This window comes from Pangasianodon hypophthalmus, chromosome 3 (assembly GCF_027358585.1).
Source record: "Pangasianodon hypophthalmus isolate fPanHyp1 chromosome 3, fPanHyp1.pri, whole genome shotgun sequence".
NCBI classification, from domain to species: domain Eukaryota; kingdom Metazoa; phylum Chordata; class Actinopteri; order Siluriformes; family Pangasiidae; genus Pangasianodon; species Pangasianodon hypophthalmus.
In genome coordinates this window covers 13,682,613-13,709,479 of record NC_069712.1, presented here as the reverse complement: position 1 = coordinate 13,709,479, position 26,867 = coordinate 13,682,613, and the positions used below count along the sequence as shown (strand labels likewise).

General features: G+C 37.0%; 3 protein-coding genes across 5 annotated transcripts; all 3 read right to left on the bottom strand.

Annotated features, from left to right (window-relative positions):
* Positions 1-112: 112 nt before the first annotated feature.
* pkd2l1 (polycystic kidney disease 2-like 1) lies at positions 113-6,983 on the bottom strand. The gene is made up of 15 exons (XM_026938675.3): positions 6,684-6,983; positions 6,368-6,481; positions 5,531-5,637; positions 4,503-4,756; positions 4,026-4,250; positions 3,697-3,925; positions 3,409-3,579; positions 3,114-3,295; positions 2,891-3,011; positions 2,694-2,792; positions 2,484-2,590; positions 2,283-2,400; positions 2,077-2,177; positions 1,275-1,423; positions 113-1,134 (listed from the first exon to the last, which is right to left on the bottom strand). Exons 1-14 carry the CDS (start codon positions 6,934-6,936, stop codon positions 1,276-1,278), a joined length of 2,229 nt encoding a protein of 742 aa, XP_026794476.3. The 5' UTR covers positions 6,937-6,983; the 3' UTR covers positions 113-1,134; position 1,275.
* Positions 6,984-9,620: 2,637 nt separating this feature from the next.
* atoh7 (atonal bHLH transcription factor 7) lies at positions 9,621-12,511 on the bottom strand. The gene is made up of 3 exons (XM_026943879.3): positions 12,356-12,511; positions 11,061-11,194; positions 9,621-10,791 (listed from the first exon to the last, which is right to left on the bottom strand). Exon 3 carries the CDS (start codon positions 10,628-10,630, stop codon positions 10,208-10,210), a length of 423 nt encoding a protein of 140 aa, XP_026799680.1. The 5' UTR covers positions 10,631-10,791; positions 11,061-11,194; positions 12,356-12,511; the 3' UTR covers positions 9,621-10,207.
* Positions 12,512-19,980: 7,469 nt separating this feature from the next.
* Positions 19,981-26,753, bottom strand: si:dkey-51a16.9 (RING finger protein 122). 3 transcript variants are annotated; one of them, XM_053232925.1, is made up of 7 exons: positions 25,704-26,753; positions 25,380-25,449; positions 22,170-22,320; positions 21,901-21,943; positions 21,775-21,816; positions 21,478-21,560; positions 19,981-20,957 (listed from the first exon to the last, which is right to left on the bottom strand). In XM_053232925.1, the coding sequence occupies exons 2-7, from the start codon at positions 25,429-25,431 to the stop codon at positions 20,837-20,839; spliced, it is 492 nt and encodes a 163-aa protein (XP_053088900.1). In that variant the 5' UTR covers positions 25,432-25,449; positions 25,704-26,753; the 3' UTR covers positions 19,981-20,836. The 3 variants fall into 3 exon arrangements, with proteins under 3 accessions (XP_053088900.1, XP_026788631.1, XP_026788622.1); XM_026932830.3 differs by lacking the exon at positions 25,380-25,449 and having other exon boundaries at positions 26,501-26,749; XM_026932821.3 differs by lacking the exon at positions 25,380-25,449 and having other exon boundaries at positions 25,704-26,746.
* Positions 26,754-26,867: the final 114 nt, after the last annotated feature.

The window sequence follows — 26,867 nt, the reverse complement described above, 5'->3', positions numbered from 1 at the left end:
AATAACATTTATATTGTTCTTATACTTTTAGAGGCAAGTATAACTTTACTGTTAGAAAATTATTAATATTAAAAAACTTCAATTGCTGAGAGTTTGCAGCTAACATGTAATATCAAGCATGAAGTGTTTGAGGTTCAAGCAATTTTACATTCACAATTCAAGATCAGCACATTATAAATAAGTTCAAATATGCCTACAGTTAATTACATGTAATACAGTAAAAGCTTTTTTAATAGGCTTATTTTTCCAGTTAACCATCAGCATTAGCAAAGTTACACACTTCACACACAAGAATATGATTATTAAATATTAATTAAATCTGTTTTCACTTTCTAGCCAAAAGGTGAAGCCAGAGTACAGAATCTATGACTTAATGTTGTCTCTATACCTAAATTCTTTAATCTCATATAAATTGGGGTCTTTGTCTTAATTCATTGGGAAAATTCCTTTATCCAAATTTACAGTCAAGACAGACATCTGAAAATTTGTGGCTTTTGCTCAAGGGCACAGCAGTGGCTGTCTTGTTCTCTTAGAATTTAAACTCTTTCGCGACCCCTAGTACAGACCCTTGAGCTGCCATACAGAATTTATTAAACTCACTTTCATGTCTGTCACAAAGCGGTGAGGTTAGTAATTAGTTATAATTATCTAAGTGAATGACAAGCACTCTAGTTTCACAATACAGCAAAGATACAGGACATAAAACGCACAATCTGTGACATCCACACTGAAGTGAGTAACAGAGTGTGATTTCTCCAGGTTGATGTCTTCCTGCTCCTGTGATGAAATGTTTGCGTAAAGGTACTAATACATGCATCAGTTGCTAAGATGTCAAGTTTATTTCTAGAATAATATTTACCATGGTCATCTAGCCTATATTTCTGGATGCGAGAGTAAGATTTTCTATAATAGGTGTAGTTTTCCTAGTCTCTTATAGTTTACTAGCCAATAAGGTTGTAGGCATTTTGGTCATGTTTGCTTCAGTGACATGTAGAGTTAATGTTCTCTGTGACCGTGGGCCAGGCTATATTTGATAATTAATTCCTTCATTTCTCAACCGAGCAGCCAATGACCAAGATGGGAACTCGCGCTGGGTTTTCCATAACATTGCCTTCCAGATGTTCGCCCCTCTTGCTGTAATTAGAACAATAACAAACAAAACTATAACAAAAGGTCGTTTGGGGGTGATGGGTACAGTTAGAATAAGACGTCAAAACCTTGTGTGCGTAGAATAAAGTTTCATGCGGTTAAACAAGGTTAAACCTGATCCTCACCTCATTTCTGGTTGACAGGTGTTTTTCCATTGCTTTGTTTTTTGTTTGCTTTTGCAGTGTCCTGCAATCCCAGTTTTTCCATGACCATGTCAATCTTGGATATTGTGATGGCTAGAGCACCTTCCAATTCAGCCACTTGTTTAACCAACCTAAATAAGAGCAGTAATGGCCTTTAGAACAGGTGCAGCAGTACAATAGAAAGAATACAATGATGGAATCCTGTCTGAGCACTATGGTACAGGTACCGGTGGGTGATGTAAAAATTGATCATATCACAAATCTGACATTTCTATGATACACGATAGGTATCACAGTATACCTGTAGGTTTGCTCACAAACTGGCAGCAATAGAGTAGTGTTGCATTTTTAAAAAAGTATTGATAATTTATAATTCTAAACCATTTTATAATACATTTAATTTATTATATAAGTTTTTTTTTTTTTTTAAAAAATCATGCTGAGAAAAATAATTTTAAAAATGGAGTACAAAATTAATTTTATTTTTATATTTTAATAAAAACACTTTTTCTTTTCTAATACTGATACCCCCAATACTGATTCCCATGTGATAATGTTTTCTTTAAAAACTACTAAGCCTTAAAAGTTTTTTTTTTTTTTTTTTTTGCATGCACTTCACAGTTAAACACTTACACATAATCACTTACATTGTGAATGCAATGAATATAATAATGTATAAAGTTTAAATAATATTCAAATTATTCTGCAAGAAAATGCTTGGTCCCTGATTTGTTTTCATTATTGATCCAGTGATTAGTGGGTGCTGTATGAATACATAGCCTACATCTGAAACTCTTGCTGATTCACTGAGCTTGAGTTTGTCTCCTCGTTGTCTTCTGCTTTATTTCCATGCGTAAGGTTACGAAGCTCTGCATTGAGTGCATTCTGGTAAAATAAACATACATCTTTCACTCGTTGTAATGGTAAAACACATTAATGGAAACACTAACATTTTAAGGGAAAACACTATAGGGATAAAAAGTTCCAAACCCTTTTTTCCTCCAGCTCTCTTTTCATTTTCTCCTGCTCTTCACGGTCTAGAATCTGATTGCCATCCTTATCATATTTGGAGAAAGCTTCAGAGATATCATTATCATCATGACCCATTCTGAGTGGATAAACAAGCAGCATTAATATCTGTGCCTCATTCCTTCCTGGTTTGTTGGTCAATTAATAAAAAATGTGACATACTCTTTTAGTGTTTCTCTGAAGTCCCTAAACTCCAAGTCTTTTGACCCATCTAAGGCCTTCTGAACATCTGAGATCCTGTCCTTTTTGAATTTCAGCTTCATCACAGTCTGAAATTAACAGTGTTCAGTGAAATCACTCATACAGTATACATGTATTTAGCTTGTGTTTTTCTATAAAAACAAATGGCGATGTTTGTTTAGCTAGCTTCACCTGTTTGAAAATGTCTGTAATATGGAGGTCATCGTCGTGGGAGGCGAGCTCCTCCTTGACCTCAGAGTACGTGTCATTGATGATGGCCAGAAACATGTTCTGTTCAGTGGACACAATCCAGGTTGGTTGGAAGAAAGTCATGCTTGTGGTTTGTTTAAACTGATAGACACATTTGTATTTAAGATTGGAGGACTTACCAGTAACACAAAGAAGACAAAGAACACATAAGTGAAAAAATATATCGGCCCCAGGATTCTGTTTGCTCTGTCTATGCCGTCGTAGTCAAAGTCTCCAAGGATGATCCGAAACTGGGTGAAACTGCAGGCCATTGAAACTTTATGTAATACTATATAATTTTTAAAGTTAAATAAATCTATCAACTACTATAACTAGAGTATCAACTGTGAAAAAAGTACTTACATGCATTTTTGGAATGTGCTGAATGATTCAACCTGAGTACCAAACAGAAGATAGCCCAGCTGGGCATAGGCAAAAAACACAATGAAGAACATGACGGCAAACCCCAGGATGTCTGTGGCACAGCGTGCCAGCGTGGAGGACAGCTGTGACATCGTCTTATTGAAACTGATGTATTTGAATATCTATAGGGATGAAGAGCGCCACAGGATTGCAGTTAGTCTCATCCATTTTGCATTATATATTGATTTTAAAAAAGTGTATTACGTGCAGTTTAGGAACTGTGATAAGGTTTTACCTTGATCCAAGCAAAAAACAAGTTTACAGCATTCATGTTGTTGTACTGAGTTTGCCAAAATGCCAGAAATTCAAAATCTGCATAGATGCTAGGGTCTTGTAGTAAGCTTCCAAGTAGTTTGTTTACTTTGATAGTCCGGAATACATTGAAGATGATTGCAACAACAGCAAGCTGGGAAAAAATACAAAACATAAAACATTCTACTAGCCTATTTTTCAAAGAAAAAGTAGGGGCAGTATGATTGACTGATATAACTATATAACTTGCCATGAAAAATCGTCACCTTACCAGTAACACTATCACATCCAGAATGTTCCAGATGCTGGTGAAATACGAGCACTTGTGTATGCGGACCTCCAGTATCTCCTCCACAATGTAGTAAAGGATGAACACACAGAAGACCATCTCACAGCCGATGATGAAGTAATCCCATGAGGTAACGTACCGAATCAGCTTAACTGTCCGGATCTGGTATGAAGGTATTGCTCCACCAGTGGCGGGGAACTCAACCACCAACCTGAGAAACAGAGTGATATTTTATCACGTCAACAAGACATTCATGCTGAATGATTGCATAATGCATTAATCTATGCATAATGTTATACAATATTTAGTACCTTATAACACAGAAGAGATTGATATTGGCATTGTATGTGGAAAAATCAATGAAAACAGCCCTGGTTCCATGGTCCAGCCACAGGTTTTCTTTGAGTTCTGCCAGGATAATAACACTTTCGTTTTTGGTCAAGGCAAGGTCCTGATAGTACCCTGCTCCAGTGTATGTGGCCAGCAAACCCCAGTGATTTGACCCTTTCATCTCAATTTCTGTGTGGTACTTCCAGCTGAAGGAAATAAAATCACAAAATTTAGTGAATTCTGAGCAATATGAAATGATGTCAACTGGCTTAAGCAGTAGCTGTCTAACGTAAAAGTAGAGCAGCAGCCTGACTTCACAGACAGCTAATCAGATACTTTTATATATTGTTGACTTGTAAACAATGTGAGAATTGCTTACTGTTTATTTCAAAATGAATGTGACCACTGTTAAGTATACAAGTACAATCAACAGTGAACAGGTATGAGGCTTCACTCACGCTGATCCATTGACAAGTCCAAACGCACTCTCATCTTCTTTCTTCTCATTGTACACATCAAAGCAGTCAGTGATTTCAGTGCGAAAGTCTGCTGGCACCTTGCATGAATTGTTTTTGACTTTTATCTGTCGCATACGAGGGACTCCCAGGAGCATGTTCTCGTAGTAAATGAAGGAGTGTGACCCAGTGTCAAGAGGCTGGTCATTGTACCATGTGGTCCAGTAAAGGCCATCCATCAATGGACCTTCTGCATACTAAGGACATGAAGACAAAAAGGATTTTTAATGAATTTGTTGTGAAATCTTATACTTTTAGAGAGGGTTCATCAGTAAACTCCATTCATTTAATGCTCAAATTATCACAAATCGACCTAGTAATGTCCATTTTTACTGAACTGTATATTACTGTATATTATTTTCCTATTTTTAAAATTACTTGAATGTCCCTAATTTGACACATTTCTTTCAAAGTTATGCTTATACATATGATATCCATGATTTGATGAAAAATGTTTGTATGTCAGAAAAGAAAGCAGCATATTATGTAAGAGACACTTTTCAAACAAAAAACATAATGAAGGCTGCTGGGTTTTGCAAAAATAAGAAGCATGTGCAACAGACAAAGTCTCTAGAAGAACTGTGGCTGCTTCTGCAACATGATCCGTAAAACTTACAGCTCATTTCCTTATAAAACTGCACACATTGTACCTGAGACCACTAATTTTATTTTATTTTTTTTAGAGGGTCATCACATCAAATATTGACTTTCATTTATTACTGTTAACTGCTCATTATAGTATTTTTTTTCAAATGTAGAAACATTTAATATTTCATCATTTTTGAAGGCATTTCTTTGCTTGTGCCTAAGACTTTTGCACAGTAATGTGTGTGTGTGTGTGTGTTTGTGTGTGTGTAATATATATATATATATATATATATATATATATATATATATATATATATATATATATATATATCCTGTATGATGTATGTATGTATATATATATAGGATAATAAGGAACTACTCACTGTCCAAAAATCATCCATGCTGCCAATAGACTCAAATGAATTCACAAACAAATCACTCATAACTTTAGTGTAGTAGAAGGTGGTTGAGCTGGTCATGCCATAGGTCACTGAAAGGCAACATGATTATTAATAATCAGTTTCACTGGCATTGTGCTATCTGTATTATTCACTCTAACACACACAAGATCCATCATAGCTGGGTGTTTCAATCAAGAATCATTCTTTTGCTATGGACACATCATAAAATCTAAAGACCTCAATTAGGGGAGGGTGATTTGTTTGAGGAACGAGGACACAGGAGGACACAAATAGCTCCCTTAAACAATGTACATCCAACTATACAAAGACTAAATGGCTTATCAGTAGAAGACAGCAGAGCCCAGCATGTATTCCTTTCAGTATTAATGTTTCCTCTAGACAATGGTCTGTGTAAACCAGGGGTGGGGTTGACGTTTTATAATGGGCACTTAGGCTAAGGCTGATTACTATAGATAATAGGACAAATAAACTAGGGGATTAGTAAAACACTGGTCACTAGACAGGCTGTTGATTCCAATGACGTTCTTGAATTATTCCCTTTGCATTTATGTTCCTTATTGCATAAATATTCCCTATTCATAAGACAGACATCACTGTACAAATTTATCACGCACATTTCATCGTAATCCCGTTAAAACCTCTGAAACAGGTAATACCTGAGGCAAATTTAAATATACTAAAATATAATACACTTTACGGATTTATGGATTTATGAGTATTTTTCAGCTCTCTAACCATTCATGCTAAAACATATATATGGTTACTGCTGTGAAAAATATTCAAAACCTTCATACTTACATAAACATATGTCCACTAGGAAAAGAATGTAGATAAATAACTCTCTGAGAGTTGTTTTGAGAAAGAGCTCTTGATTTTTTGTTGTGTCCTTTGTCAGTGTCGTTCCCCATAGTCCTGTCAAATCAGAATTATTTTCCCACAGTATAGCAAATTGATAATTCAACACAATTTCAACTATCTTGAGAAATCTTTAATATTGAAAAGTGAAAAAAGATTTTAAAATAGTTAACTTTTCAGAAAATTGTTTTCAGAGGTACAATGTATTAAAGCTGATACACAAAACAGATTGGACAACAGATTGTCAGAACACATTTACCTTTAAGGAAAGCAGAGCAGCATCCAGATTTCTTCTTCTCCTGCTGTTGATTTAGCACCGTGGCCTCGGCCTGGTAGGGGTTAGGTGTACCAAAATGGGAAGGAACGTTGTAGACAGTGTTGACGGAGTGCCTTACCAGTGGAGGGGTGCCACAGTATGCCTGGTTCACCCACGCTCGTTTCCCTACACTCTCTAGTTCACACTCTACCTGACTGCTCAGGTGACTCTCTGCCCTGCCGTTTACGTGCTGCATGCTGGTTACTGAGGTGCACTGTGTAAGTCAGTGGTTTTCATAGATATGAGAAGCGATCTGTTGGTCGGAGATAGGTACCACCTGTTTTTATACCTTCTCCCTAGACGGCAGTCAGAGAAGATGCTATTGGTTTTGAAAGAGGAGGCTGGACTCTATTGTTCATCTAAACAAAAAAGGTCCATTGATGGAACTGAGACATCCGGGGTGTTTTTATTTATTTTTTTGTAATGTGACGTAGAATAACACAAAAACACTGTAATGGCTTCTTATAATAGTATGGAGCAAACGCTGAAAATGTAGATGGCCACTTACATCTGTGTTTTAGTACAAAAATACATAGAACGTTAGTTGTCCAGGAAAAAGAAATAAGAATTGTAGATATACCTAATACATCTAATATTAATTAAGCGTTTAACCTCATGTTTTCCTTTTAGCACTGTCAAAGTGAAGCATTAACACATTACTCACTGGCTCTCAATGCCAAGACAATAGATATGATAATGAATACATTATATAGAAACACTATGTGTGCGGCAAACTGATTATAATTACATCTGCCCCACCAATGACGGCAAGCTTCTGTTTCTGAAAATCTGTGAAGCGTGTAGCGTATGAACAATAGAATAATCCTAACAAACAACAAATGTATTTTCATATGACAAACATTTTTGTACACATGGCCATATTACATACAACACACTAACACAGCTGAAGTCCTCTTAACCATGGAAAAAATATATGTTATGTTACACAGGAAACACTGTGTCAGCCATGTTTGATGACTGCATAATGACTTCAAAAGATGAGAGGCTGTTTTTTTTTTCTCATCTTGATAATTGTTGCAGTGATAACACAAGTGGTACTATGACTGATGGAATACAGTGATTAGTAGTGGCGTATTTGCTTTCTGTGTGTTTGTCTGTGCGTCTTGACCTGAGACCAAGCTGCTCAAGCCTCACTGTTGTAAACAGCCATATTACACACAGTCACTGAACAACAAAGAGCTTAATTTTCTCTCTCCAATCAAGAGTGCTTGTAGGATCTGGCATATCAGTGGTTGTGCCCCATTTTAGTTCAATTCATTTACTTCACCTAATTTGTTAAAGTCAACAAACACCCATGTGCTTTTTGGTCACAGAAACCTTTCTTGAGTCCAATTGTGCTAAAAGGAAGACCTATAATTTTTGGAGACAAAATATTTGACTAGAAATTTTTAATGGACCTCAAATAAATAATATTGCACAATTCTGGTTGAATTCTGAACCCTTGGCCACAAAATATTTGTACACAAGCCAAGGACTCAAATTCCAACCAGAATTATGCATTGTTGTATATTTGATGTTTATTAACAATTTCTGAATTGAAATTCAAATCCTTACTTCTACCCTTAAATTACCAAACCACCATTCATATTAACACACTTTATTCATAAAGTAGGCCATGTACACAGTTTTAACAAGTTTTAACAAGTAACAGAGACAATGTTCAGTTATTTAAACTAACATTCACATTTCTAATAATAATTAGTAATAAGACTTATCTAATTAGTAATTACACACTTTACATTTCTTATATGTTAACTTAGTATGGCATAGGCATAGGACATGTCTCTCTTTTACTTCAGCATCAAATCCCACCTGCATCACATATATGGTAATTTTCAATTATACTTATCCTCATTTTAGGAATAAGTAGTTTAAAAAAAAAGCATGAAAAGTCTTATAATGCTTATATTAATTTGGGATTTAGAGTGCTGACCTGGAACCGGTTCATCTTTTTGGGTCATCCTAAAGTTTAATATGATTTTAGATCAGCAGTCCTAAGGATGAAAACCCCAGCCAGTAGGGAAACCCCAGTCTTAGGGCTGACAACTGCGTTCCATCTCGGTTCCACAAGTCATCTGAAGACCATGTGAAACACAAAGACAGCAGTACAGTACACCACCTATACCCAGCGAGCACCAACTGACCAGACATCTATGGGTTTCTGGGCCCTCTGCATCTCTTGCACAATTGTCCAAGCTTTTTAAGGGCTTTTTAAGGGCTTGGAGCCCTGTATACTCTGTTTCACTGGGCCACTCCTCTGTGACCCTCTTGTATAGATGTCCATTATTGATCCAGCCTGGCCTGACTAAAAAATATTTATCCTGGTCTTGTTCTGGGCCCATGTAAACATTAAATTCCACCTTAATTTTGGCATCTTGTAGGCTATATGATCACAGCTGAGTAGACTATTGTGCATAAAAAGCCCAAATACTGCAAGCAAAATGATCTGATGATCTGATCAGGGCCTTTTGATTTGACGTCATGTGTTTTGCTATAAACATGATTTATACTTTCTCTGAGGAAACAGCAGAGACATGTTTACTTGGAGCCGCCTTATCTAATGACACACCAGGGTCTGGTGAAATGACCAGGCCTTTATCTGGGCAATGAGCACACTAGAGCAGACATACACACATCTGACATCTCTTAGATTTACTGCAGTAAATCTGGAACTATAAAAACATTACCTCTTTATTTAAACCTATTTAAATATTTTATGCAAAATAATGCAATACTTACAATATAAATCTTATAAACACAATAAATCAAATCAATAATCAAATTGTTCTTAAATGCAAAACGTATATTTCTATACAATTTATTTTATTTCTATGTAAATAAGAAGAGCAACAATAGATCTTGTTGTCATGAACAATTTATTGTGTGCTGATCCATGTCTAAAATAAGCAAAAAACATAAGGAGCTGAATTTATTAAGTTTATTCTCACACTGATGTACTAGAAATTGATATACAATGAAAGTTGCTACTGCTAGACTGTATATTTGGCTAAATAAACATGCTCTAAACTGTCTGCTGTTTGCTGACAAGCCACAGTTTACAATAAACCCAAACTTACAAAAAGAACAAAAAAATTAAGAAGACATTTACAGATATTATTGTACACTAAGCTTTAACTAAGCTTCCACACTTTAATTGAATGATTTGATACAAAGCAATACAAGTTTTGAGTGTTTGGCTGAGAGAACCAAGACTACTCACTACACAATTAATTAATAACCATAATAAAGCATTTTTTTTATTGAAATTACTTTCAGAAATAAATGCTATATGGCTAGAATAATTTTGTACCAAGCTATTCAAAGGTAATCAATATAAAATATAGTCTAATACATAAAAATAATTGTAATACAAATGTATTTACTGTGTCCTGTATATACAGAATAGGAGATAGAAGTTAACACTCCAGCACGGACTTGGAAATCCTCTAAGTCAGGACTTGGAAATCCTCGTAATGGCAGGAGAAGGAGGTGTACATGTGCTCGTTTTCAGTGGGTGAGCTGTATCTCACGATGCAGGGGTAGCTCTCTGACTGCAAGCTGTCATACTGCAGGTCCAACCATTGCCTGTGAGGAGTGCTGTTTCTACTAGAATCACTCAGGATGCGGTTGAGGGCCATGATGTAGCTCAGAGCCATCTGCAAGGTTTCATACTTTGAAAGTTTCTTGTCCTGACCCCACTGAGGAACCACTTTGCGCAGTTGGTCGAAAGCTGTATTCAAGCCCTGCATCCTCTTCCTCTCTCGGGCGTTGGCTGCAACCCTCTTCCGTACCACACTCTGAAACTTCTCTAGGTCTCTGGGATCACACTCAGAACTCAAATCCACACAGGTTGGTGTGCAAGGCTTCATCTTTTCTGTTGTATGTCCAAATGCGATACTACGGTCCTTCAGTGATGGAGATAAACATCTATTTGTTAAGAGATATTTTAAAAATCAGTTCTTGCTGTGGTCTTGTTCTGTTACACAGGTCCAGGTTATTGTGTGAGCACCAAGCCCAGCTCTGTTTTTCCCTGAAGAGGAAAGATGCTTATATAGGACTTGAGTATTGACAGGTGGCAGCAGGTGGAGCCCCATCCTACTGCCCCATCCAAACTTTATTACTCCTCAAACCACACATGCACACACACACTGGACAGCAACACTAATGCACACACACACACACATACACCCCACCCTCACCCAACTCCATTCACTCAAACTTTAATGACATTCAAATGAACTTTGGCAGGCCTATCAGTGTTAAGCTTCTCCAAAGCAAACAGAAATACAGAAAACTTACCATCTGGCCAGGACAGTTTAACTCACTGGGGGTCAATGAGTGAGAACTGCTTAATTAACTTGAATTGATTCCTGAGCATCTATGGAATATAATTTTCTTGTCTTCCAAGAAGGACATGGTTGGATTTCGCCAGCCTTAGTACATAAACAAAAAAGCAGACAGGGTCTACTGGCAGTCCATAATTGTGGTATCATTATAAAAATTAAGCGTAAGTAAACAGTGACGTAAACAGTGACGTTCTCAATAATTAATATGATGTTCCAATTCCTGAAATCTAAACACACTTCACTCATTTTAATTATGTTACCCCATTATTTATGTGATACAAATAACAGTAATTGTACTGTACTGGGTATTTTATCACCAGATTGAATCTGCAAGCTTTTTCCATTTATGTATTTTTCACTGAGATCTCTGAGATCAATGTGTTTAAATATTTAACAGTTTTCTTGCTTGACCATCTAATTGAGACACACTATGAGACATGTATTAGTGATTGTGACAGACAGGAAGCTGTCCAATATGTCAAATAAATAATTGATATAGATGTCTCAGAGGAATTAAGCCAGACAGAAATGTTTGTTTCCTGTCTGTTTCCATCTGTTAGGAAGGTATATAGACCGCAAGGATTTGATTTATGACAGGTTCATGAGACACAATCAACAATTTTTCAAACTGTTCTGATCTGTACTGAATAAAACATCTCAGATCTTTATATCTACTGCACAAACACTACCAGTTCATAAAACATTTTCTTCTTCTTTACTATTTTCTATATTTTAGAATAGCAATGAAGACATTAAGATCTATTTTATATTTTAAAGACTTATAATAGGATTGCTGATGAATGTTTGCAGATTTTTTTCATCTTCTCAACCAGCTTCATGATGGAGCTTCACCAAAGATGGCTTTTCAAAGTTCCCAAATAGGACAAGCTCCTCACTGCTTCTCTTAAGCTACTTTTTTAAGGGAACAATTTAATTTTATGTAAGTAAACTACTCATTTTAAGTAAAAACTTTGTATTAAAACTACATTTTGGTTAAGGAATAAATTTATACATTAAATACATTACTCTTTACATTTGTAAATGGTGAACACATTTCAATAAACCTAAATTAAAATGTCTTTAAGATGAGGTAAAATATATTAGAATCTAGCATGTCATAACTAGTAGTGTATGTAAAGTGTTTGTACATGCTATATATTTTAAGCATTAATTTAAAATATTGCATTTTCTCATTGTGAGCTAGTATTCTAATAAGCACAAATTTATCTAGATGTCAAAAATACTTACTATACTTCATTTTCCAGAACATAAATTCACCCCACATTTCTCAATAATTCATGCCCCAGATGAGCCAGTGATGAAAGGTCAAGCCATATAAGCTGATGCTGTCTGGATATTTTGTACCAGATAAGTAATTGTGCTGTTCAATTAGGCATGTAAACCCCATCCACCAGTCTGAGTCATTGATTGCAGATTGGCATGGATGGCCAGCTGCTACATGTCTTGTCTAAAAGGTCTGGGGCAGACGTGCTGAACAGCCTTGTGTTTACCTTTATCACGTGACCACCTTGTCTGGAACGAGTAGCTACACCATACAGGAAAAAGCCATATGTCCTGTATAAGCAGGGACAAGCCTGTGTGCTGGGTTTGCTGCCAAACAGTTTCATGGCATATGTGCACAGATTAGTGCAATGGATAAGGATTTAATTCCTTTAAAAAAGGAAAGTGAGAAGGACTGTTTTTTTGTGTAATATACTTTGGATTTTGCAAGTCATATTTTCACCAACAGATGTCGTGAAGGAGTGATAAACATGAATCCTTAATAAAGTATATGTGACTGCCTTAAAATCTACTTTCTAGAGAACGCACAATAGCTGTTAATACTAAGACACAATTATTGTCTTTGTTAATTTGTTAGACAAATTAACTTCTGATGTAACCATTTTGGTTTAAGACAAGTTTCAGTAGATAACCATAACTGTTTTGAATTATTTAGGACACCACAATTATTTCTAGAGGTTTGCTCTAAACAGTAACATATAGTCAATCATCAGTCAATGTTTTATAAGCAATTTCTACCATCTGCTTATCTAAATGAGGTAGAATTGTTTTAAAATGTTTTGGTAATTAATTAATTATTACTTTAATTCTGATAAACACAACAAAATGGCTTAATTGGCTAAAAGATAAATCCATATTAGCCATAGAGAGATATGAAGCATTAAATGAAATCACTGTCCTCCATACATGACATAAAAACAGCCCTGAAAGGAACATATGGTGATATGGTGCTGGTGGCTGTAATTAGGGCACACAAGGTGAATGCAATTTCATGCCTATCTGAACCTTTTCCCTTTGGCTGATAGGATTAGTTTGCTTAATTAGCCAATGAACCAATGCTTTTCCATTACATTGATAATCAATTATAAAAGTAAAAAGAGCTAGAAGCCTTTATATAATAAATACATCATTTAATATACTATTTAATTTAGAGATATTTTAAATGGACATGATTTAATGCCCTCTAAACAGCTTAACGCTGAAATAAGGCAGAAGAAAAACATTCATACTTTGTACACACAGATGAAATTCAAGGCAGTACTCCTCTAAGAGAAGATCCCAAGCATCTCTTTGGTTAAAACATTAAAATATTGTGAACATTTACATTACAACTGCTATATTAACATTGCAGTTAATATTTAATATGGTATTGTTTCTTCACCCAAAAAATTGCACAATAATAACAGTAATAGGCATTAAATTAAACGCCTCCAGCACTAAAACTTATTAGAATATATATAATAATATATATAATATATATATATATATACACACACACACATACATTGGCCATTCTCAGGAGCTTTTGTCTGCAGAACTGCCACTCACTGGACTGTGAACTCTAGAGACTCTTGTTAATGTGTTAACGTGACTCTTGTGAAAATGTTGTGCTTATTAAAATCCCAGGAGATCAGCAGTTTAGAAATACTCAAACCAGTTTGTCTAGCACCAACAATCATGCCACAGTTACTGAGATCACATTTTCTCCCCCATTCTAATGGTTGATGTGAACATTACCCGAAGCTGCTGGCCCCTATCTGCAGGATTTTATGCATTGCACTGCTGCCAAATGATTGGCTGATTACATAATTGCATGAATGAGTAGGTGTACAGGTGTTAATAATGCTCAGTGAGTGTGTGAGTTTTATACACCGATCAGCCATAACATTATGACCACTGACAGGTGAAGTGAATAATATTGATTATCTCGTTACAATAGCACCTGTCAAGGGTTGAGATATATTAGGCAGCAAGTGACCAGTCGGTTCTCAAAGTTGATGAGTTGAAAACAGGAAAAATGGGCAAGCGTAAGGATTAGAGAGACTTTGACAACGGCCAAATTGTGATGGCTAGATGACTGGGTCAGAGCATCTTTAAAATGGCAGGTCTTGTGGGGTGTTCCTGGTATGCAGTGGTTAGTACCTACCAAAAGTGGTCCAAGGAAGGACAACTGGTGAACTAGCGACATGGTCATGGACACCCAAGGGTCACTGATGCGCGTGGGGAGTGAAGGCTAGTCCATCTGTTCTGATCCCACAGAAGAGCTATTGTAGCACAAATTGCTGAAAAGTTAAAGCTGGCTATGATAGAAAGGTGTCATAACACACAGTGCATCGCAGCTTGCTGCGTATGGGGCTGTGTAGCCACAGATCTGTCAGAGTGCCCATGCTGACCTCTGTCCACTGCCAAAAGTGCCTACAATGGACAGGTGAGCATCAGAACTGGACCAAGGAGCAATGGAAGAAGGTGGCCTGGTCCGATAAATCACATTTTCTTTTACATCATGTGGAAGGCCAGGTGCCTGTGCATTGTTTACCTGGGGAAGAGATGGCACCAGCATGCACTATGGGAAGAACGCAAGCTGGCGGAGGCAGTGTGATGCTCTGGGCAATATTCTGCTGGGAAACTTTGGGTCCTGGCATTCATGTGGATGCTATTTTGACACATACCACCTACCTAAACATTGTTGCAGACCAGGTACACCCCTTCATGGCAATGGTATTCCCTAATGGAAGTGACCTCTTTTGGCAGGATAATGCGCCCTGACACACTGCAAAAATTGTTCAGGAATGGTTCAAGGAACATGACAAAGAGTTCAAGGTGTTGACTTGGCCTCCAAATTCCCTAGATCTCAATCCAATCAAACATCTGTGGGGTGTGCTGGCCATCAAGTCCGATGGAGGCCCCACCTCGCAACTTACAGTACTTAAAGGATCTGCTGTTAATGTCTTTGTGCCAGATACCACAGCACACCTTCAGGGATCTAGGGGAGTCCATGCCTCGATGGGTCAGGGCTGTTTTGGCAGCAAAAGGGAGACCAACACAATATTAGGCAGGTAGTCATAATGTTATGGCTGATCAGTATATATATATATATATATATATGAATGTGTAGTTGACAAATCTGCAGCAGATATTTTATGCAATCATATCAGTCAGGGACCAGAATATCAAAGGAAAAGTATTAGTATGGAGTAGGAATTAGTATGGCGTTCCTAATTAAGTGGCTGGTGAGAGTAAGTAGGAGCACTTAATGTTATTTCAAATTGTGGTTCATGTTAACTACTAGACAACAATGTTGATTACTGTAAGCTAAATACAAAAGATTTTAAACAAAGCTGTACAAATACATTAGTGGTAATGTTTTACATTTTAAACAATTTCTTCATACATTTAGTTGCAGCTTATATGCAGTGACAGATGAGAAAGCCCAAGGCAGGTCATACAACATCTCTGTTATAGGAAAATAATCCACTTCAGGGTGGTAACGGTAACTCTGCTATGTGTCGTGGCGCATTACACCACCCTGTCATTGATTATTTTCCTATAACAGCACACCCTACCATTACATAAATAACATTTTAGCACAAGATCTTTTAACTATTAAAATGCTTACCTCAGGTTGTTGTGCTCTGTGACATCAACCCCTCCCACTTTGTCAATTTTTTGTTATTTACATTAGGTAAATTAAACGTCTACATATACAAAATAAGAATGTATATTGATTACAGTTTGGCAAAGGAATGGATGAGCATGGCAGAATGTACAGTATTAACAGTATGTAAATGTACAGTGTTATAAAACTGCTAGTTATTAAAAGCAGTCATTATACTGTCACTTGTCTGAGCAACAGAATAAGCAAGATTTAAGAATATTGGGAATGATCTAACTAAGAACACTCATGGTGTGTTAAATACACTACTAAACACATTAAATTAGATTAAAATGACTCTTTTTACTTGGAGGAGTGAAGTTTGAGCATGTGCCATGTCCTGTTTTAGTGGTAAATATTTTCAGTGCGCCACCTAGAGGACTGTGGGTATTAATATAAATTTAAATTGTTGTGTGCTTCAAACAAACACTCCATGAGCTTTACTCTTCTTGAAGATGATGAAAGTCAGAGTAAGGGAGCAGATTTGTTAATATTTGCTGCTATAGCTTGTAAAATCTCAGTTTATGTTAATGTTATATTGTTTAGATGGTTCATTTCTCACTGGGTGACAGTGAATGTTTTCAGAGGGTGAAAGAATAAATCACAGAAAGCGTGTGCGTTGTTATTCCTTTTACAGTAGTCTGTGTATTCACAAAGGACTAAACTGAAAGAATCCATCACTAACTCTTTTTGAAGGTACTTCACATATATGTTTTAGCACATGTAAGTATTAGAGTAGACATCATTACAACACTAATCACTTGTCAGATGATTTTTATTAAAAGTGACTCATACGTGAAGCAGTATACTATCCAAATATTTATCTGTTTGTAGGGTTTTATATGGAAACCTAAAGTGTTCCCCCACAGGAGCAAGCTGAAGTGTAATGCATAAAGTATGTAGATTGCAAACAACCAAACTGAAAAGAAGTTCTTCTCTCTGTTTCTCACCACATTATCTAAGGTGTTTCACATATACTGCATGTTCTAGCACATTACAATTCACAATTCACAGACAAATCAAAGGAAAACAAGTGGCTCTGTTATGCAGTGGGAGGTAATTTGCTGCCATGGTTTGGATTCACTTATCACCTTACATGGAGGATTTACTGCATATAAATACAAAGCTATTACCCTATGATGAAATATTACTAAAACACTTTATGTTGTTTTTTCATTTTATTTGTCACCCATATGTGAATTAGATTTATTCATTTGGTTGCCACTTTAATTCAAAATGACTCTCAAATGAAGCTAAGAAAAGGCTTTCTCAGGCTTCTTTCTCACTATGGAAAAAAATGCTCACTGGCTCCCACATGATTTTAATTTAGCTTTTCCCAGTCACTGTGTAGCTGTAGGGAATGGTTCTGGTCAGCAGAGGGCACATAGAACTTTCTTTAGTTTATGAACATCATACAAACAAAGCAAATAAACATAGCTAAAGTCTGATTTGATTGTCAAAATGTCTATCATGATACCTCACAGAGCTAATACAACACTAAAATTTGATTTGAATCAAGATCAGTTATTTGCATAATATAAGTAACAAATGAAAATATATGAAGCATAACTTATGCAATGAAAGTAATGTTAGTACAGTTTAGAAACTCTTTGTTGAACATTTCTGTGGTATTTTCTCTCCTCTCTCTTGTAACAGTTACAGTCTGGCACCTTCTATACCTGAGATGAGCTGCAGCATGTGGTAGCGAGCAGCATCGTCATATCTCCCCACAGATCTGTGCAGCTCAGACATACACTCACTTCCTCTGTGTAGAACAAAGTACACAAGAATCTGACTTCTCTTCTGCCATCGCCACAAAGAACACATGCCTACAAGGCCAGAAGAGCCAAATCATTTTGCTACTGTGTTTAATGTAGAGTAATTATGTGCACTATTCTCATTCAGATGGATGTTAAGCATGCAACAATACATTTGAGATCCTAATCTAGTATAATACTGACTCATGGTTTCGTGTATTAACATGACTGTATCATTAAAAAGACATCAGTCTGGCAGGAAATGACGTGCACAGCTTCTGCTGAACTATTACTCTATTTAGATGTAGAGTAAATAAACATTCATTGTGAAATCCAGAGCTGAGTTTAACAACAGAATTATTTATCATGTTCAGAATTCACTTAAAATGTAAAAACAATAATTACTCAGAATTCCCATGCAGTTTTTTTCTGAACATACTTTAAATAAGGTCTGATATTTTACAATTAGGGATCACATGGTAACAGGATGACCGACAGGAGTTCTGTCTCCTATTAGCTAATCTGATCTCGTGTAGACATTTGGACCTCTGAGCTTTTTGGTGAAGCTGATATTCAAAAAAAAAAAAAGGCTGTCAAAAGTACTGTTACGTATTAAGAAAGGAATGGAAATACTTTACATACTCAGGGCTATATGACATCTATAAGTCGTTCAAAACAACTGACATAACTATGAACATTTATAAGGCCTTATTCTGACAGGCATCAGCTGTAATAAAGGCTGTTTTTGTCAATCCTGCTTTTCTATCTAGGCTGACTTACATTAGAGCGTCATTAGAAGTCAATTTGTGTCTTGGTGCTAAAGTAACATACACTATATGGCCAAAAGTATGTGGACACCTGACCAGTAACACCCATATGTGCTATTGAAGATTACATTCAGATTTAGTCCTCTCTTTGCTGTTATAATAAACTCCATTCTTCTGGGAAGTCTTTCCACTAGATTTTGGAGTGTGGCTGTGAGTATTTGTGCTCATTCAGCAACAAGAGTATTAGTGAAGTCAGGCACTGATGCTGGGGGAGGAGGTCTGGCATACAGTCAGTGGTTCTAATTCATCCTATAGGTGTTCAGTGGGGTTGAGGTTAGAGCTCTGTTCAGGCCACTTGAATTCTTCCACTCCAATGGGTTCAATTGGGTTGAGATCTGGTGCATGTGAAGGCCATAGCATGTGATTTAAATAATTTTCAAATTTATCAAATCATTCAGTGAGTCCTCATGCCCTATGGAAAGGGGTGGGTCATCCTGGAAGAGACCACTGCCATCTGGATAGAATATTCATAATAGGATAAAGATGATCAGTAATAATAACTTTGCATTGATTTGCAATGACTCTTCCCTCAAAGGGGAAATGTGGACCAAAACCATGTCAGCAAAATACCTTCTACAGATTTGTCACCTGTCTGTAATTCATAAAGAATAGACTATAAATCTAAAACACTGTCTGAGCAATGATATTTCGTATCTAACACTGTGATTTCAGTTTTACTACCGGTATTATTTTGTATGGTGCCAACTATTAACTTCATTGAATAGGCAGTTGTTATTTTCACCAGTTAGTTATTGTCTGGGTTTATAAGAGAAGATTGTGTCTGCTTTTTCATGGTGCAATTTGAGGGCAGTATGTATGTCCACAATACACAATGCTGCACAATGTTCCACACAGAATGCCCCTGGCAGCTCTGTTCTGTTTGTGGGGTGCAGCTCATAGGGAGACTCTTTCATTCTCACTCTCACTATTATTCATTTTGAAGAAAAGATATCAATGTTTTGTCAGGAAGACCATCTTTAGGGAGTCTTACAGGAACCTCGCTGAAATAAACAGTATGGAATGCCCTGTTGACAACAGTCACAAGGTTCACCCATTAACACAAACAGCAAGCATTGCTGTATAAAATAGTGAGAATTACCGCAGGAATTTGTTGAGTTTGGCCATGAAAAGAGTATTTGTTGGATTTGTAATTCAGGCTTACATAAGAGACCTTATTTCTGCTTTGATTATTAAAATTAATGGAAGTCAAATTATATGTGACATCATTATAATCCAAACAGAATTACAAACACACATGTCCTATATCCCCTTTTCTTCTATGGAGAAATCCATGCTTTAGCAAACAAATAATAAACACCGGCTCTGATCCATCACTGAAATCATACACTTTATTGAGGAGTGTATACAATATAAAATAACTACTTCAAAATAACTTAAACACTACCCAAAACTTCTGTTCTCCCAAACCTGATCCTGAATCTGGAGTGCTGGGACTACCATGATGACAGGCATTTAAAAATAATAATAATAATAATTAGGTTATTCATATTCAGTAGGTTCTTGGTGATCCACTGTTTTATTTCAGAAACACATTTTGGCAAGATAAAAATGTTAATGTGTTAGTGTGTGTGTGCATGGTGCCCTATGATTGACTATGTTGGGACTGGCAACCCATCCAGGGTGTATTTGCACCTCACAGCTAGTGTTCCCAGGATAGACTCTGGATCCATAATGACCCTGACTAGGCTACTGAAGAAGAATGAATGAATAAATGAAAATATTACAAGATCATCACCCTCTGGACCAGGGCTGGGACACTAAAATGCTTTCTTTTGACAAATTTGTTCATATAATGATTGCTTATTTGTCTGTGGTATTATAGTGTCCTCTACCACTGGCAATTTTCTGAATATATATATATAGTATATTGTGCCATGTGTTCTCAATGCATCCATGTACTGTGCAACTGATCAACTTAACTCAACTTAACCCATCCATATGACCTCAATTTTATTAAGGCTAGCTGTCCTCGTTGGACAGCGAAGTAGTTTTTTTTTTTTTTTTTTTTTTTTTTTGAAGTGGTAGAAAGGAAGTCAGTTGATATTGGAGTGGGCTACATGATATCATCTGACAATGTTTTCTTTAAACATCGTTCTCGATTGAAGCTGAACAAGTTCCACATGACAAGAGACTCTTCTATCTTTCTCTTCCTGACACCATGCCTCTTCTGTCACACCTGCAGGGGGTTCTGTAGGACCTCGGCCCCCTGCGGAGGGTCAGGATGGAGCCTGCAGATGGGTTTATTACACATGGGGCAGACACTTCGGATTTCCAGCCACTTTACCAAACACCTGGAGAGGAGATGAGGAGAACAAGAGAACAAGAACCAGCAAGAGAGAGACAGAGAGAGAGAGAGAACGAGAGAGAGAAATGTTATATTTCTGTCACTTCGTAAGATAATCATCAGAAGGCAGCCTAAGGTTACTTTGTGTCATGGCACCTCAGATCTGATGTTTACAACAATCTTCCCCATTTTAATTTATTGACTAATGACATTCATGTTCTATTTTTTTCAGTTGTTTTGCATTTCAGGGCCTAGTTTTTCACACCATTCAGCAGGGTTATGATAAGACAGGTATATCACAGGACTTTTTTCTGACATATTAGGTCAATAGCAACAGTTTGAATATAGAAACCCAATGTTTTTTCCTGTATGGTTTCATGTGTCAGTGTATTTAACTGAACCATTATGAACACAACCAGAATCTCAGGAAAAACTGCAGTCAAAACTAAGAGATGTGATTGATATGACTACAGAAATATGTGAGTGAATGGGCTTGTGTGGTGCAGCAGCATGGGAAATTTTCTTACTTCTTGTGAAAAGCATGTGAGCAGGGACAAACACCAAGCTCCTCCCTGCTCCTGAACTCCTCCAGACAAACAGCACAGGTCTGCTGCAGGGCGAGCCACACACACACACACACACACCCACAGAAGAGAGAGAGAGAGAAACAGATGTTTGTTGCAAACTGCCTAAAGCTTGATATTAATATCAAAGTCATCTTAGTTTTGCATAATTGTGAAGCTTAGGTGTGGTTTCTGTCTGAACGTCCATCAATATTTTTGTTATTAGAATTTTTTTTTTTGCTCTGATGAGTGTTTACTTACACCAAGGAGGCTTAGCTTCTTCTCCGATCCTTTTAGAACAACCTATGAAGGGAAGAAAAAGCTAATTTCTCTTGAAACGACTCAAGTAAAAAAAAAAATTTAAATAAATATAAAAATAAATTGTACCTCATTGTATCCAAACTGCTCCCGTGTGACCTGTCGTCTCAGGCTGTGAATAAATACAGTATGTTTTCACATTACATGACAAGGTTTAAAAGTGCAGAGCAATATTGTACACTTGAATAAGATGTCTGTATATACGGAGATTAAATACCTGCTATAGCACACAAACAAGCAATCTATTTATCTATACTGAACTCGCCAAGAAACAATATTCTCAAAGTAGAAAGTTTCAGTACTATGATGTTGAAGCTGACTAAACACTACAAGATTACCTGAACAGATAGCAACAGAAGATGAGGCTCAACATAAAGATGAATAAGCCAATGCCAAGAATGATGATATAGACGTTCAGGGGGAGGGGGTACGTGACGTCTGTGGTCATTTTGCAGTCTAAAATGTGTAGGCTGTGGTCACACAAACATCCTGCAAGGTCACAAACAAGCACATTCAGGTTTTAACCAATTCAAAACTAAAGTTAGTATTCATGCTAACTTTGAGTATAGGCTACTTTTTACCATAACCAAGGATTTTGGCTAATAACAGAGACACTTGATTTGCCCTTTTCTTAATAATTTCAAGGCTAATCCTCAGGTGGCTCTAGCACTGATCCTGATTGGAGCGTTAAAGACTTTAAATCTAAAGGAACTTCATACTGTTTGTCAGTTTCACTGTAAGCATGAATGGCAAATTAGTATTTGTTTCTCAGCTGATAGGTACTATGTGTACTATGTATTTGCTTTTACAAGGCCCTTGGCTGTCCACACACAGCACTGAAGCTCTCATGTGTACACTTCACTATGGCCCCAACATGCATATTGTATAAACTTTGTATTGTATGTCCTTGTGTTTCTCATATCACTGTAACATTGTAACTCACCGATGGACTTCAGTGAGTTGCATGAACTTTTCACTGTAATACATACACTCACACTGAAAACAGAAGTGTGTCTCTAACGAGTCTGGTTGAACAGTGACAGAAATCACTAAAGAAAATAGCAGCTCTAATAAGCATCCAGTTTCCTTTCAGACACTCATGGTTGAGAAGCCTTTTTTTTCTTCACTGGAGCAATTGCCAAGTCAAATTCCTTCTACGTGAAATCTTACTTGGCCAATAAAATTCTTTCTAATTCAGCCTGTTACAGTCATAGCTGTTTGCTCATTTATAAAATAAAATTCATTAAATGGGTTGATACAGAAGAAGTGAGTCTGTGCTTATAATAAATAATTACTGCCACACAGTGAATCTTGGAGGCACAACTTAAACATGAAACAGCTTTTCAGCCCTTTTTTTTTTTTTTTTTTTTAAAGACAGCATTGAATGACCTTATAGCTACGGTCACATCTTCAGGACACATATCACATTGTTACTAAACACTTATCACATTCATAAGATTTTGAAGAATCTGGCATGTGTGAAAAACCTGTTTGAAAACAACAAGTTGTGATCGTACCTGTTTGGGTAGAATGCTAAGAATAATATCTGCTGCTCATTTTAAATACACTTTGTTAAATATAAAAGTAAATACATTCATATTATAGTTAGAGGATTTATACAAGGAGACCAAAATGAAATGATTCTGTGCTTGTAGTAGACAACAGCCAATATAAAAAAAAGCTGCAGGCTGTAAAACAATTTGAGAAATGTGCCTTTAGTGGCACATTGACCTGTTTTGGGTGGATCTCTCTAAGAAAAAGAACTCTCTAAGAAAGAGTTCTTTGTACCTTGTAGCAGCTCTTACACTCCGAAACCTATAGTTCTATGCAAGAGTGGGCTGCATATAGACAGAATGACAGAGTGCCATCAATATATAGATATAATTACAGTAGATATCCTGTAATTATTACATTAAGGATTTGTAAACTCATAGAGTTCAGGCATGCTGACAACTAAATGGTTTCACAATTTATCTGTCACGATAAGTGAAATACTGTAATGTATGTGTAATACAATACCTCTCTGTGACCCTAGCATCACTGTGAATATGAGGGGGTTTATATTCAGCTACACTTAGTACATAATTACCTGTGTGATGCATGTAGACAGTGGGCAAAATCAAATAAATAATTCTGTAACCTAGAGCTTTTATTATAGCCAGCACGGAAATACTCTAGCAACCACAAAATTTGTATCACAAAAAAGAAACCAGTGCATGCTGTTTTATGTTTTTTTTTAATACTGTAAAATTGAAAATTTAGCACAAAAGAAATTGGCACATGCCATCTTTTTGATTTTATTTTATTTAATTTTATTTTTTACTGTAAAATTCCAAATGTGAATAAAGTGATAGATAACCTCAGCTCTGGCCATCTCTCATGCATTGTATGTGGGTGGGACAAAGACAGAATAGAAATCCTCCACTGTGGGAAGACATAAAGGATTCAGGCAGAATGAAATCCTCACAGTCCTGCTTGACTCCTACTATACAATATATGTGTTATAAACTGTTTCACATTAACTACTGAATGGACTATAAAAGTAGAGAGACTGCCTTTGTCCCCAAAACAATGACCATTACCCATGCTACATATCCTATTGTACGTGCATGAAGAGTGCATGGTTTATGTTACAGTCAAAGTTCTTTAAAAAGACTATATTTAAAAACTCACTGACTGCTACACACAGTAGGAAGCACTTACACTAAGAGCAGTTACACTAAGAGCACTAAGTTACACTGGAGCATATTTGACAGGGACAGCAAAATGCCGAGAATGAACTCATTAAAATTTTAGTTTTCTCTAGCTCCAAAATTCAGTAAGCACAGGTTAGAAGTGCTTGGAATTTAACCTGGACAATGTTGGAAAGCAATGTTGTTAAGATGAACCAGAAGGTTTTGATTGAAGATGTGGTGCAATTGGTGACTTTCAAATTACTCTAACAGCTGGAAGAGCATAGACCAACAGTATTTAACTCTAAATATTACCGAGCGTACAGAAGTGTCATTGTATTATCTGTTTCATGACCAAATTTATGCACCCATTTTTATAATACAAATACAAAAGTTTTACAAACCAACTATTTTACCCATCCTCACTTTAGCCTCTTCACAATGAATAGCTAAAAAAAATCATGCCGTTGACAAAAGAGCACCTCACATACGGTACAGCATAGAACATAATTTCATTGCAAAATTCATTGAGCTTATGCCAAAAAAACATGAATGCAACACTGATATGGAAGTTGCAAAAAGAAACAGAGTGCCACAGATTATAGATTTCTTAATGAGGATAGATTGAGGCAAAGATGTAAGGTAAAATGTAGCTGGGAAGAGACAAATAGAGAGATGGACAGAAAGGTGGGCCAGTTGGCAGAGCGTGGGTAAAGCCTGGGCAATTGTGCATACACAAAAGCAAATACAAGTGGCTGCAGACACAGCCCCCCTCTGCCATGAAGCCACCATCTGCTCTGTTTAATGGGGGGTAAGGGGGGGAAAAGCACATGGGGCACTTTCAATGCATGCTGTGAACTTTAGGGACTCACCAACCTGAGCAGGAACCACCATTTGGGAAACAATGGTGACTGACATCAGAGGTCATAGGCTGCCAAACAACATTCTTTCATTTGATACAAAAAAACACAGAGTGACACAGGGACAATGAGTCTCTCTGCAGTCTGTGCACAAGTTCAAGTCATACAAGAAATGGTTTTCACTTCTAATCGTATAAGAGGATGTTAGTAAATCATTGATAGCAAGCACATGTCTAGAGATGCTCTTAATAACACATTTTGCCTAGCAGCTAGCACAAAGTCACAGGAATCTGTTGCAATTGGTGTGTTATATGAGGGGGTTGTTATGATTCATACTTACTGTTATACCACTGGAGTAGGTTCATGAACAAGAGGCCAAGTTGTTTCAGTTGATCCAGCCACTCAATAATGGGTTCCAGAAAGATAGTGTTGAAATGAGCCAGCAAGTTAGATTTATCCCCTTAAAAAATCGGATAAATAATCTGGACTCTGGCTTGCTGAAACTCCCACAACAAAGCTACAGCTCATGAAATCCTCACTGTCTCTGGTTAACACATTATGAGCACCCACCACATTCCCTTGCCCATTTGCATGGAGGCAGGATGAGCATGTTTTCTTGGTTGAAGCCCAGTCACACACTTATCCAGTTCAAAATTGGCACTGAGAGTAAAATGTTCACTTCTTCTTTTCCAGGAAAAAACATGCAACGTTGTACTTAATACGTAGTATGACTTTGACTTTCTCTTTTCTCCAGTGTCATGTTCCAAAAACAAACTTCAGGTTTTGGTACATCAAACAGTCCTTTTTGTAGCTTGATTTTTAAGGCAGATTAGACTGTAGTGTGAGGTGAGGAGTTTACTATTGGCTTTTTATAGCTCTTGTCATTGCAATACACATACAATAACACCAAGTTCTCTGTGTTCCTCTGGGTGAGCACATATACAAGGCATAAACTTATGGCACTACTTTGCTTAGTCTACCTTCAAAACGCTCAAAAGATTCATTCGTCCATGTGTTGCCTTCTCCCACCTTTCTCACGCTCCACCTGGTTTTCTTGTCCTTTTTCCCAAGGACAGTCTTCCTGTCCTGATCACAAAGAAGCAGAGATAGTCAGACTGATTTCCTGCGTGAATTTACCTGCTTCAAAAGCTCAGAGTGGCTTTGTGCTGGTGATGGCTCGCTCCCCTCTTCACCATATGTCTTGCTCTCTCCCCTCCATAAGCATGCAAGAGAAGAGGAACAGCAAAGATGACAGTTTTGGGAAAAGGGGTCCACCCTGTATATGTGTGTGTGTGTGTGTGTGTGTGCGTATGTGCTCAGGTCCAGTGTTTTCCTGATCTTCTCCTCCAGCTCTGGGTGCTCATAATGGTGCCGAGCACTTCTTGCCTGCTCAGTTTGTAAACAGATCTCTGCTCATGTGATTCGCCGTCTGCATCACAGCTCTCCTTTCACCCGCCCCCTCCTTTCTCTATGTTGCACACATTTTCTCTCTCTCTCTCTCTCT

Bases quoted from the DNA above. Each gene is read 5' to 3' on its own strand.
- pkd2l1 (XM_026938675.3), bottom strand. From the start codon at position 6,936: ATGCAGCACGTAAACGGCAGGGCAGAGAGTCACCTGAGCAGTCAGGTA. The intron at 5,638-6,367 runs GTAAGTATGAAG...GTTGCCTTTCAG, and splicing joins CCTAGTGGACATATGTTTAT to TGACCTATGGCATGACCAGC. The intron at 2,178-2,282 runs GTTTGGAACTTT...TTATTTTACCAG, and splicing joins GAGAGCTGGAGGAAAAAAGG to AATGCACTCAATGCAGAGCT.
- atoh7 (XM_026943879.3), bottom strand. From the start codon at position 10,630: ATGAAGCCTTGCACACCAACCTGTGTGGATTTGAGTTCTGAGTGTGAT.
- si:dkey-51a16.9 (XM_053232925.1), bottom strand. From the start codon at position 25,431: ATGACCTCTGATGTCAGTCACCATTGTTTCCCAAATGGTGGTTCCTGC. The intron at 21,817-21,900 runs GTACAATTTATT...TTCCCTTCATAG, and splicing joins AGCAGTTTGGATACAATGAG to GTTGTTCTAAAAGGATCGGA. The intron at 21,561-21,774 runs GTAAGTAAACAC...CTCGCCCTGCAG, and splicing joins AGAAGCTAAGCCTCCTTGGT to CAGACCTGTGCTGTTTGTCT.